The sequence below is a fragment of the Phocoena sinus genome, chromosome 1 (genome assembly GCF_008692025.1).
Source record: "Phocoena sinus isolate mPhoSin1 chromosome 1, mPhoSin1.pri, whole genome shotgun sequence".
Classification (NCBI taxonomy): domain Eukaryota; kingdom Metazoa; phylum Chordata; class Mammalia; order Artiodactyla; family Phocoenidae; genus Phocoena; species Phocoena sinus.
Window position 1 is genome coordinate 153,270,200 of NC_045763.1, and position 12,326 is coordinate 153,282,525.

General features: G+C 54.6%; 1 protein-coding gene across 5 annotated transcripts; it reads left to right on the top strand.

The window, feature by feature from the left end:
- Positions 1 to 803: 803 nt before the first annotated feature.
- On the top strand, positions 804 to 11,192 carry REN (renin). 5 transcript variants are annotated; one of them, XM_032610997.1, is made up of 12 exons: positions 884 to 966; positions 1,468 to 1,559; positions 2,494 to 2,556; positions 4,028 to 4,178; positions 4,734 to 4,857; positions 5,457 to 5,575; positions 6,566 to 6,762; positions 8,608 to 8,616; positions 9,154 to 9,273; positions 9,683 to 9,827; positions 10,113 to 10,211; positions 10,836 to 11,192. In XM_032610997.1, exons 4-12 carry the CDS (start codon positions 4,044 to 4,046, stop codon positions 10,995 to 10,997), a joined length of 1,110 nt encoding a protein of 369 aa, XP_032466888.1. In that variant the 5' UTR covers positions 884 to 966; positions 1,468 to 1,559; positions 2,494 to 2,556; positions 4,028 to 4,043; the 3' UTR covers positions 10,998 to 11,192. The 5 variants fall into 5 exon arrangements, with proteins under 5 accessions (XP_032466589.1, XP_032466670.1, XP_032466758.1 ...); XM_032610698.1 differs by lacking the exon at positions 1,468 to 1,559 and having other exon boundaries at positions 804 to 966; XM_032610779.1 differs by lacking the exons at positions 1,468 to 1,559; positions 8,608 to 8,616 and having other exon boundaries at positions 804 to 966.
- The last annotated feature ends 1,134 nt before the right edge of the window (positions 11,193 to 12,326 follow it).

The following is a 12,326-nucleotide window of genomic DNA, read 5'->3' on the forward strand; positions in this document are numbered from 1 at the left end:
AGGTGAGTGTGTGGTGAGCTGCCCCTGACTGCTTGTAAGCTACAAGAAAAAGGGAAGGGGGCAGAGACAGAGCCCAGAAAGGAGTTAAGGCCAAGCAGAAAGAGGAGGAGGGGTTGGAAGAACAGCTGCCCCACCTCGCTCTTTGGCAGAAGCCTCCCCACATCCCCAGGGCTGCCCTTCCCTTCCACCAATACTAGGTCAACTGAGGATGGACACACGCCCCCTGCCCCCAGGTGCCCACTTCCAGAGGAAGGGCTGTGCTGCACTTTCCCATAAACAGCCACTGCCGACAGAGACTTGGAGGGAAGCAGCATCGAGGCCCCTGGCTCTGGCTCTGTCAGGGAACGAGCCAGGAGGGGTCACCCATGTTCCAGATGGGAACACTGAGATGCAGCCTAGGAGAAGCTAGGCAGGGGCACAGCCAAGGTTAACCCAGAAGACAGAGCTACAAAGGCAAGGGGTGAGGGAGACTGGCTGAGGGACGGGAAACCTGGGTTCCATGCTTGTCCCAGCCCTGCCCTTGTCCCCTAGCAGTGTTGTTTCTCATCAGCCTCTGTCTTCCCTGAGGGGTCACAGGGCCAGGCCGAGACAGGGCTACTGGCGTCACTGGGCACAGCCTTGCTTTCCCACAACCTTCCTTCCTCTGGGCCCCCTGCTCCGCGTCAGAAGCCTGATCACCCTTCACCCACTTAGCTCAGTCCCACGGAGGGATTTATTACTGGCTGCCCTGTCATCTGCCCCACGGTAATAAATTAGGGCAGAGCAGAATCGCAGGCATCCCAAGTGTGGAGCGTACAAAAGGAGAAGGGTCCTTCAGGGGATCCCAGAGAGAGCTGGGACACAGGCAAAGCGTAGATCCACGGGAAGCGTGGACCAGTGGAGCAGAATGCCTCGCTGGGGACTCCTGCTGGTGCTCTGTGGCTCCTGCACCTTCGGTCTCCCCCCAGACACTGGCGCCTTCAGACGGTAACTGGGAGAGAGGGTGGCAGGGGAGAAGGGATCCTCATTTTCCTAACACCTAGGCTTTCAGATATGTGATGTCACCCAGTCCTCACGATCAGCAGGGCAGCAAGGTTTATGGTTCCATTCAGAGAGGTCAGGTGACTCGCCCAATATCACACAGCCAGCAGTGGCACTAGTTAAGCCTGGAAGCAGTGTCTTTTGATCCCTGACCAGAGCTTTCACTTCCTGCATAGATCACCATGCTAGGCAGTGGGGGCACCCAGGGATGACTGAGACATACTCCCTGCCCCTCAGGAGCTCACAGCCTAATTACTAAGAGGGGTGCAGTACAGTTAAGTCTACCAGGGAAGCAGCACAGCAGTGATTAAATGCAAGGCTTCCAGAATTGGGTAGTCTTGGTTTAAATTCTGCTCCACTAGCAGAGCCAACTAGCTCTGGAACCACGGGCAAGACAGTGAACCTCTCCAGGTCTCAGTTTACCATTTTTAAACACCTATTTTACAGAGCTGCTTTGAAGATTGAATGAGATATTGCATGTAGATCCCTCGGCCTGGTGCAGGCACGCTGTAAAAACCCAGCTGTTATCATACTCCAGGGTGGGTTATCACAACTGTTAAAAGAAAGGCTTAAGGCAGCCCAAAGGTGGGAGGAGAGAGACCTAACATCCATGTTTGGTGCCAGGCCCTGTGGGAACAAGCAATTCTTCAAGGCTGCAGAAGGGGAGAGGCGGGGGGGTGGGGGGCCTGTGGAGAAAGGGTTTCAGGTTGGGGAGTGCAGATGGGACCAGAAGACCTGAAGGTAAGAGGGCAGGTTTTAATAACAGTAAGAGTTGCTAAGTCTGTAAAATGCTGAGGAATTCACAGGATCGTTTCCCGTATCTCATCTCAAATCATCCTCCAAACAACTCAGCAGTCCCATTTTGCAGCTGGGGACACTGAGGCTCCCGGAGGTCACAAGTAAGAGGCTGAGCCTGGGCACGCACTGGGCCTTTTGTTTCCAAAGCTGGTTTCCCCTGCTCCAAGGCTCATGGAGAGTAGCTGCTGGGTTGGGGGCATGGTGTGAGAGAGCGGGGGGCTTCCCAGAGGCAGCGTGTGCCTGAGCGCGGCCCCACCCCCAGGATAAAGGCAGGGAAAGGTGGAAACATTCTCCCTTGTTCTCTTCAGAAAGAGAAGAAGAATGGAATTGGGCCAAGGTGAAGAGGGAGTCAGGCTTTTAAAACATACTTACAGGAATTTTGCTACCTGCCACGTGCAGGGCATGATGCAAGGCTCTCTGAGAGATCCAAACAGCAGACCCCATTCTCAAGGTGCGTCCTTGCCTTTTACATACACAAATGCCTTTTACTTATGAGCAGTGGGCAGCTTGCTTAATCTGCAAAGTGCTTCTCCGTGGTAGGTACTGCCATTCAGTCCATTGTTACAGAGGAGTTAATGGGAGCTCAGAAAAGGCCCAGAGAGGTTAGGTAAATTGCTCAGAATCACGCTGGTAGGAAGAGATTCAAGCATGTCCCCACAACCACTATGCCCTCAGCACCAGGCTGTGCAGTGCTGGCTGTGAGCACCCCGCGAAAACGGAACAGGAGCCCAAGCAAAGGTGAGGCCATTTTGGAGGGAGTTCATGGAGCAAGCTTCCCAGGACGGGGACGGGGGGTGCATGCTAGGCTTCCAAGGATGAACGTGCTGGGGTGTGGGGAGGGAAGGGGAAGGGGAGAAGGAAGGGACTTTCTAAAAGGAGAAAGGTAAAAGTAAAGGTCCAGAGCTGAGGTTGTTCATAGTAAATAGTGGAAAATGAGCCCTCCTTGGGGTCAAGCCTTCTCTGCCCCTCCATTTTCCCATCTGTAAAATGAGAATAGTAAAATTACCCAGCTCATGAGATGGCTGAGAATCAAAGAAGATCACAATTGCTAAAATACTTTGTTGAAGAGCAGACTATGTTATGAATTTGACAAGTCATTTCCGTTAAAATATTATATCGACAGGCGTGAAAGTTGCCTTCATGTTTGTGGGCATAATGGGGTACACAGAATACACGGGGTGTGAGCAGGAAAGGATAGTACCAAGTACAGAAAGAGGGATACTCCAGACACTGGGCTGCAACCCTGGGACCCCCCACCAACAGCTCAGGACATCCTCCAGCCCCTGGCACACAGCCTTCGTGTCAGAGTCCAGGGGACCCTATATGGGAAACAGGGCCGATCACGCCGCTTTAAATGTCTGCTCCATCGCTTCTGAGGCACCTCACTCCTTATCATAAAGTGAGGATAACGACAGCCAGCTTGCAGAGTTGTCATGAGGCTTACATGGGTGGGGTGGCGTGCACAGTGTTTGGCACTCATGTGGTGGCAGCTCAGTGAGTTTCCCAGGTCTAATTCTGCCTCCCAAAGCTGATAGGAAAGTGTCAGGACAAGAAGACGAGGGACCGGGACTTAGGCTTCAGAAGGCACATCTTTCCAAGGACAGGCTGCACAGGCACTCTGGAGACGCCCACCTCTCCCCCACCGCACCCAGTTCAATCGGTCCTCTCCACCCCACGGTCCTGGCTGGGCCCCTGCCCGCAGCATCCCACAGCCCCCACAGGCCACTGAGGGTGTCTGCTGCCACCTGCAGGCCCCATGTGGCACTGCCCCCTCCTGCCCAGCCTTGAGAGGGGCGCTCCCAGTCTTCATCTCCTTGGAGGGGAAGTCAGTGCTGTTTCCTCCTCTGTCTCCTGGCCTGCTGGTGCTCCTTGAAGGCAGTGATGATCTTTACATCCTAGTATCCAGCACGGTGCAGGCACAGGGTAGGTGTTCAACCTGTGACTACGGAATGAACGAATGAACAAATGGCCTTGCAGTGATAAGGATCAAAAGTAGACAACAGGAGGAGTTAGTTGAGGGTTATTTAATACCAGCGTAGGTGACCATGGAGGTTTGTAAATTCTCCTTTAGAGGCCTAAGGGCTCAAGAGTGATTCTTAGGTGCCTGGGCTAAGGTTAGGGGTAGTGGTGTCAGAAGCTTCCGGAACTCTACCATTATTATGGGGCAGGACAGAGCCCTTCTACTTTTTCTTACTGCGTCACGGGCCAGGATCTTCCTCAAGAAAATGCCCTCCGTCTGGGAAAGCCTGAAGGAGCGAGGCGTGGACGTGGCCAGGCTGGGTGCTGAGTGGAGCCAGCTCACCAAGACACTCTCCTTTGGCAACCGCACCTCCCCCGTGGTGCTCACCAACTACCTGGATGTGAGTGCCCAGCTCGGTCCCTTGGCCCCCAGCACCTGCCCTCTCCTTTTTCTCTCGGGCCTAAGGCTTTCTTTGCCCTTTTTGAGCACCTCACGAAATTCCCATTTCACAGCTGGAAAGCCTGAGGCACAGAGGGCAGGAAGGAGCCCAGAGGCAGGGTCAGGTTTGGAACTTAGGAATCCAGGCTCTGGGCCCCAAGCCCAGGTGCCAGGGGTGGGCAGGAGGGGTGTATGACCTCAGATGCAGGTTTCTGTGACCAGGCTCAGTGCAGCTTGACTACATACTGCATCAGTGGTTCCTTAAGGCTTGGGGCACCTTCCTGCTTCATTTGCAGTACTTTTATTTTGCCCTCTTGTCTCATCGAGCCTCCCACTTCCTGGGAATTCATAAGACAGTGCTAAGCCTCCCACCCCATCCCTGCTGGAAAATGGAAGCCCAGAGAGCCTGCATGATCTGCCTCATCCAGCCCCAAGTGCCAAGGGGGTATCAGGCAAGACCCCAAGTCCCAAGGCTCCCCGAGTCCCTCAAGCCACCTCTTTCGTTTCATCCCTGCAGACCCAGTACTATGGTGAGATCGGCATTGGCACCCCACCACAGACCTTCAAAGTCATCTTTGACACGGGCTCAGCCAACCTCTGGGTGCCCTCCACCAAGTGCAGCCCTCTCTACACGGCCTGTGGTGAGACCCGGGGTGCCTCCTCAAAGCCCCTGCCCTGTCATGCTTGGGCAGTCCCACCTCACACCCAGTTAAATCCCTCCTGCTACCACTTGAGCTGCTACCTCTCCGCCTCTGCTCCCACTGCCCCTGAGAAGAGAGAAGAAAATGTCCCCCATTTTTCTTATATGGCCACCAAGGTAAAAAAAAAAAAAAAAAAGGCAGGCTCCAGGAGCCCCCAGCCCACCCAGAAAGCCATTTGTCACTCCTCCTGAGATTGGGAGAGGACTGAATTCTCAGACCCATCCCAGGCTCCTGGGCTCTGCCGTCCTTACCCTCCATGAACTTACTGAATGCTTACTGTGACCAGAATCTTCTCCCCACCCTAGTGTTAGCAATTACTTTAAAATACTTCACTTGAGACAAAATTCTCAGAGACATGAGCACATTACAGGGGACCGAGGTACACAGTCCTTGATTGATGAAACACATTTTCCAAGCCTCCAAGCTCAGGGCCACCCTGTCTCTGCACTCAGGCCTCAACACATGGGCCATAGCCAGCGCCTGCCCCCGAGCCCCCTGCCTGGGCCTCCCTTGGCCCTGAGCCTATGTCTCCCTGCCAGAGATTCACAGCCTCTACGACTCCTCGGAATCCTCCAGCTATGTGGAGAATGGGACGGAATTCACCATCCACTATGGATCTGGGAAGGTCAAAGGCTTCCTGAGCCAGGACCTGGTGACTGTAAGTGAGGCCATCCCAGGTCATCTGACCTCCTGCCCATCTTGTCCCTAGACGCCTCCTGCCAGCCTAGGGCCTGTGGTTGGGGAAGGTACAGGCCCGTCCACCTTGGAGCCCGGAGAGCTGAAGAGCACCCTCCTTTGCTACTTCTCTCCAGAGCTGCAAAGCACCTGGGGCAGAGCAGACCTGAGCTCCTGGCTCAACCTGGGTGATCTGTGGAGGCCTTTCCATCTAATGCACTCATAGGGTTTGTCCTGAGCCCCACAGCCTGCAGTCAGGTAACCTGCCTGAGGTCACCCAGCTCTGACTGGGCTCTTAACTAGACCCTAGACTGAAATCCAGAGTCAGAGTCGGGGTCAGGGGTCAGGGGTCAGGGGTATTGTCATCCTTAGGGTCAGCGTCACTTTTGGAGTCAGGCTTAGGTTTTAAGGTCATAGTTGAGTTCAGAGTTTGGGATTAGGGTCAGTCCTGGTTTTCACTGTCACTTGGCCTGTGTCTGACCCTCCTCCATTTCTGGGTTTCTCCAGCTACTGCTCTGACAGAGTTAGGGGAAGGGTACATATGGAACTGAGAGGAAATCAGTATGAGCCCTTACTCCCCCTTGTCCGTGAAATTAGGGAAAAAGGATCATGAAGGGCAGGCCTGGCTGTGCTGGAGAAATCCTCGGCCCATCATGGGGGTAGGGGACCAAAACCCAGTCCTACCGATGTGAAAGCTGGGCTACTGGGGAGCTCCTGGCATCTTTTCTTCTACTACTATTGCTTGGCAATACCACCTTCTCAGCCTCTGCCCCTTCCAGTCCCTCTGGACTCTGCCGCCTACATGTTTATTAGGAGAGGTGATATGCATGTAGTGTTGATGAAATGGTCTTACTCCAGATTGTCACACCCTGGGGCCCGTGTGTGCCCCGAGGCCCCAGTGTGGAAGTCTAGACCAGACCCTGGCCAGGGTACAGGCTGTGGGCTTGGTCTCCTCTGGTCCTTCCTCCAACAGGTGGGCGGAATCACAGTCACACAGACGTTTGGAGAGGTCACGGAGCTGCCCCTGATACCTTTCATGCTGGCCAAGTTTGATGGTGTTCTGGGCATGGGCTTCCCTGCACAGGCCATTGGGGGGGTCACCCCCGTCTTTGACCACATCCTCTCCCAAAGGGTGCTGAAGGAGGACGTCTTCTCTGTCTACTACAGCAGGTAGGCCTGGACTCCAGGGGCAGAGGCGGGGAGAGGGAAGGAGGCAGGAGAGCTGGGAGGGTAGGAAGAGAGTTCTAGGCCAGGATTTTGATGTATTCAGGATCAGGTGGTATTCAATCCATATCTAGAGCTATACTATCCAGTATGGAAGCCAATGCTTAAATTAAAATTAATTAAAACTAGGCATTCAAATCCTTAGTCACACTACGTATTTCAAGTACGCAGCAGCCACAGTGACTAGTGGCTACCACTTGGGATAGTACAGGTGTAGCGCATTTCCATCTTTGTGGAAACTTCTTTTACTTTCTGTTCAGTTCAGCACTGCTCTAGACCAAGAGGAGAATGCAGTGTGGGGGTGATGGAAAGTAAGGCATTGCCGTGGCTGGCGGACCTCCCTGTAAGGGCCCTGGCTTCTCTCACATAGACAGCTGACTTCATTCATTCATTAATCCCCTCATTTATCTGCTCATTCACTGATTCAACAAACACTGGGCGCTGATATGACAAGCATTGTGTGAGGCTCTGGGGGTACAGCCACGAACACAGTGTGCAAGACGGAGTCCCTGCCCTCACAGAGCTTACAGTCCGGCAGGGAAGACAAGAAACATGACAACGTGATGGGCAACAACAGGGGACGTGAGGCTGAAACCCCATGCTTTCAACACTAGGCTGAGCTTATGTACAGTTTAGCCAATCTTGGGGAAGCTGCTCTCAGCTGTTGAGTAGAAATGTGATCTGCTCTCAGCTGTTCGGTATGAGCTGGAGACAAGAGATCATGAGGGTGCGAACAGGAGGCCAGTAGCAGCGAGGACAGAGGGGAGGGTCAGTGTCCAGAGAAATCACAGAGATGAAATGAAAAGGAGTGTCTGGCTTGATGAGAGAAAGGGAGGGATTGAGAAAAGGCCACCAATAGGCTGTGAGGGGCCGTCTTGGGAAGAGGTGTTTTAGAGGCCAGGCAAGGGCAGATGGCAAGCAGTGAAGAGGTGGATGTGTGTCAGGAAGGCAAAGGCAGATGTAGGCTGCCCTGAGAAATTCGTCTGGGGAGGGAATGCCAGGTGGGGTGCAGACAGAGCTGCACAGAGAAGCAGGGAAAAGAAGGGTGGGTGTTTTAAAATGCTGGAGGATGCCTGAGTGTGCTTGCAGGTGGAGGAAGAAGCCAGTGGAAAGTGACAGGTTGAAAATGTGGGAAGAAGGAGGAGGTAACTGAGGGTATAGGAGCCTGGAGGCCATGGAAGGGAGTAGGATCCCAGCAAACAGGAGGAAGGCGGGCCTTGTTGCGGAGAGGGCCTGCCTCTTCCTTTACACTGGGATGAGAAGGAGGCAACATCCAGAGAGAGCTTGAAGTTTGGGGAGAGAGGCAGAGGGAAATTGTGCCAGCACATATGCGTATGTACTGGATTTATAAAAATGCAATTAATTGCACTTGCACAAATAACGTGCAACCTACACGCTGTGCACCCATGTGCATGCACACTTGCCTTCTACTATGAATGCTGGAAAATCGCATCTCTCTCTCTCTCTTTGTCTCTCTGTCTCTGTCTCTGTCTCTCTCTCTCACACACACACACACACACACACACATAGAGGAAACCAGCCCTAAGGTAGGCCCTGAGCTTTGGGAGGCATCAAGCCACCTGGAGGAGAGGAAAGCAAGGGGCATCAGCTTCGGATTGGGCACCAGGAGCCCTGGCTCCAGTCCCCCACTCAGGCAAGTGACTTCACCTCCTGGTGACTCCATTGCCTGTAGGGTAAAAAGAGTGCGTGATACCCACCCTGCCAAACAACAGGCTGGTGGGGCTCACCTGAAACAAAGTCTTCCTTTCTGCTGTGTCTCCTTCTCTGCAGAAATTCCAAGTGAGGAGACGGAAACCCCCCCACTTGGCCCTGACCCTCCAGAGCACCTGGCCCAGAATCACACCTGCCACCTGCCCAAAACTCACCTCAGCAGACCCAGGCTCCACTGGAGGCCCAAGCTCTCTGCTCCACCTTCCCGCTCTCCTCACGTCCCTGCCCACCCCCACCCGACGGCTCCCAGAGGCCCATCCCATGTCCCGTGCACCTGCGCAGCACACAGCTACCCGAACCCAAGTGAGGGTGGGGCTGATTTGTGTCTTGTTTGCATTCTACTCACCGTCCGCGTGCCTGTTCCTTCTCTGTGACCTCTCTGGGGGTGCTTTATTCGGCGCAGCCGGACCCTCCTGGAACCACCTCTGACTGGGCTTGGGAAGGGGCAAGAAAGGTGGAGAAGCGGCATGGTCTGCAGCTCCCCAGCCTTGCCGTCCGCCCCGCCTTCCCCTGCCCCACCCTGCACCTGTGCCCAACTCCCCTCGTTGCTGGGGTTACTGAGTCTCCAGGTTGTGGGTCTCCAAGAGCTTCTGATCTTCCCTTTAGGAATTCCCACTTGCTGGGGGGAGAGATCGTGCTGGGAGGCAGCGACCCCCAGTATTACCAAGAGAATTTCCACTACGTGAGCGTCAGCAAGACTGGCTCCTGGCAGATCAGAATGAAAGGGTCAGGAATCCTCAACCCTCCTCACTCTCTAAAAATGCTGCTGCTGCCGTGGGTGGGGTCTGGAAGGGGCAGGGTTACCATCCTGCCCTCTCTCCTACTGCAGCCGCTTCTTAAGGTCTGGCCAACACTTGCTCTCTGCCTGCTTTGTCCGGGGATGGGGAACACTGAGATATACGGTTCAGAGGGGAGGGGGCCTACTGGGAGGAAGCGGAGGGTCACTAAGCCACACGCCGAGGGAGGGGGCAGCACCTCTCTTCTTCCAGCTCACGCATTACCCCTCCTTCACTGAATCACTGGACCACCAGCACTCCCTCCCATCATCTGCCCTCACTCAGGAAAGCCATGCAGCCTGGTGGTGCCCCATCAGCCTGCTGTCCATCTGTCTGTCTGACCGTGTGGCCTTCCCCAGGGTGTCTGTGAGGTCGACAACTTTGCTCTGTGAGGAGGGCTGCATGGTAGTGGTGGATACCGGTGCATCTTACATTTCGGGTCCCACCAGCTCCTTAAGGCTGCTCATGGAGACCCTGGGGGCCAAGGAGCTGAGCACAGATGAAGTAAGGAGCTGGCGGGGAGGGCGCTAGGGGTGGGGGGAGCACCACCTGGTCCAGGCCCCCAAATGACCCTAGGAAACATTCGGTCCCAAATGAGACCATTTCAGGCCTGCCTCTCACATTCTTCCCATGTGTGGCTTGATCCTTGGTCCCTGAGAGAGGGGATTGGGGACTTGGGGACTGTGCCCAGCCCTCTCCAGGAGAAGGGCCGGGCCACAAGCACAGGGCTATGTCTGCTGGGGGACCTCCCACACTCAAAGGGGCTCCCTTGACCCTCCCCACCGCCAGTATGTCGTGAACTGTAACCAAGTGCCCACACTCCCTGACATCTCCTTCCACCTCGGAGGCAGAGCCTACACGCTCACCAGCGCGGACTATGTATTACAGGTGAGACTCTAGTCTGCCCCTCGGCAACAGGGAGGGAGGGTGGGCAGGGGCCCTCAAAAAGAGACAAGTCATTATGCACAGATTACCTGCTAGACCAGTTGTTCTCAAACTTGGCTGCACACTAGGGTCACCTGGGAGCTTTTAAAAATCCCAGTAATAAGCCACATCCCACACCTATCGATACCTCTGGGGGTGGTACCTGGGCATCAATGTTTTCAAAACTCCCCAGGTGATTCCAACTTGCCGCCAAATTTGAGGATCACTGTACTCATCTCCTGATCTCCGTTCTCATCCAACGCCCCCAGTAATGCTATGCTCCTATACTCTTACCTGCTTTTTATGTTCAGTGGGTTTAGAGGTGTTAACTACCTCGTCTAGGACCAGAAGCTCTGCCAGACTGTAAGCTCCTGAAGGCAGTGCTGTGCCTGATGCATTGTTAGCAGCATCCAGCTTAGCGCCTGCCTCTCGGAGGGGTGCAATCCATGATGGTTCAAAGGGCCGGGATGTGATGGAGGCCCGGTGTGGATGGGGGACTGGTGGGGAGATGTTGCTGAGGATGGCTGCTGGAGTCAGGCCACGTGGTTATCAGCTGGGCAGTGTGGAAACCCTCTTGCTTCCTGCCAGGACCCCTACAATAGCGATGATCTGTGTACACTGGCCCTCCATGGTCTGGACGTCCCACCGCCCACGGGGCCAGTCTGGGTCCTGGGTGCCAGTTTCATCCGCAAGTTCTACACGGAGTTTGATCGGCGTAACAATCGCATTGGCTTTGCCCTGGCCCGCTGAGGCCCTCTGCTGCCCTGCAGGTCCTGCCCTCAGCTCCAGCCCAGAGCTGGAGCACTCTCTGGGACTCTCCAACCCCTGCCTGTGCTTGTGCCCTCACTCAGGGGCATGGAGCACCTCCTGGATGTGCGCCCTGCCCCCAGCACCAGCTCTTCCCTACTTTGAGGACAAACAGAATAAAGACTTCATGTTCACAACCCCACTGTACCTGGGTTCACTAGGGTTTGAAACAGAGGGAAGCACAAGCAAGAGATCGTGTGCAGACAGGAACGTGACAGAATGACAAACTGTACGTTCACTCAGAAGCACAGGTTCCTGCGTGCAGGACTGATGCCATCCATCTGACATCAGCGGGGTTCGAGTGGAGTTGAAGGTTTACACAACCTTGGGTGGGAAGTTTGCAGAGAGCCAGCCCCTTGAGGACCAGGGCTAACACTGTGGCAGTGGACTGTGGGCCAGAAAGATGGTCCCAGCTCATGGAAGCCAGCCTCAAGCTCAGGCTCTGCACTCGGGCACTGCAACCCCCCCACCCCACATCGCCATTTACCCATGCAGTCTAAGGCACCAACACCTAAAAACGTAGAACACCAGAGATCCGACCGATGCTCCCTTTTTACATGTGGAGAAACTGAGGCACAGAGAATGAAAGCACTTGGCCGAGAGTGCTCAGTGAAGCGTGAAAAATCAAAACTAGGAGGCTGCCCGTCTGACTCAGGTCTGGGGGCCTTCCCACCTTGCCACATACAGTTGTACCTTCACAGGTTCAGAGCTTCACCCACCCTGGTATGGGGCCAGGTGCACAAGCACACAGATGTATGCACTGCTGTCTTCCATCTCACAAGACTTGGGACTCAGGCTGATGTCTTCTCCCACTCTGACCCCTTGGACGACCTGCAGGAGATGTGTAGCTTGGGGAATGAGAGGCAGCATCTACCTGAATGAGGCCACTGACACTGTCCCTCTTCATGACAGCTGCTCACCCTTCTTTTGACTGAAAAAGGTGAGGCACTGAGTGGCCCACCCAGGGCCCAGCAAAGCTCGTACCTCTAGAATTACAGGCTCTTGGAATTGTATAGAACACCAGGACCTCTCTAGGGCAGCACTCCCACACCTGCCAGCATCCCAGTGCAGAGCCAGGAGCACAATTCTCTGAACTTTCTTGCCTGCTTAGCTTTATTTCCTCACTGTTTGCAGGAAGGGTTGGAGTCGGTGTCGTTTCCAGCTCAACAGACTGGGGCTCCATGACCTTAAGTAGGCAGGCCCCCCAATCATCTCCTACCCTGTTCAATAAGACAGCCATATACGGCTATTTACATTAAACATAAAATTAAA

Coding starts and splice junctions, on each gene's coding strand:
- REN (XM_032610698.1), top strand. CDS start 887: ATGCCTCGCTGGGGACTCCTGCTGGTGCTCTGTGGCTCCTGCACCTTC. Junction 5,576..6,565: donor TGAGCCAGGACCTGGTGACT/GTAAGTGAGGCC, acceptor TTCCTCCAACAG/GTGGGCGGAATCACAGTCAC. Junction 9,828..10,112: donor AGGAGCTGAGCACAGATGAA/GTAAGGAGCTGG, acceptor CCCCACCGCCAG/TATGTCGTGAACTGTAACCA.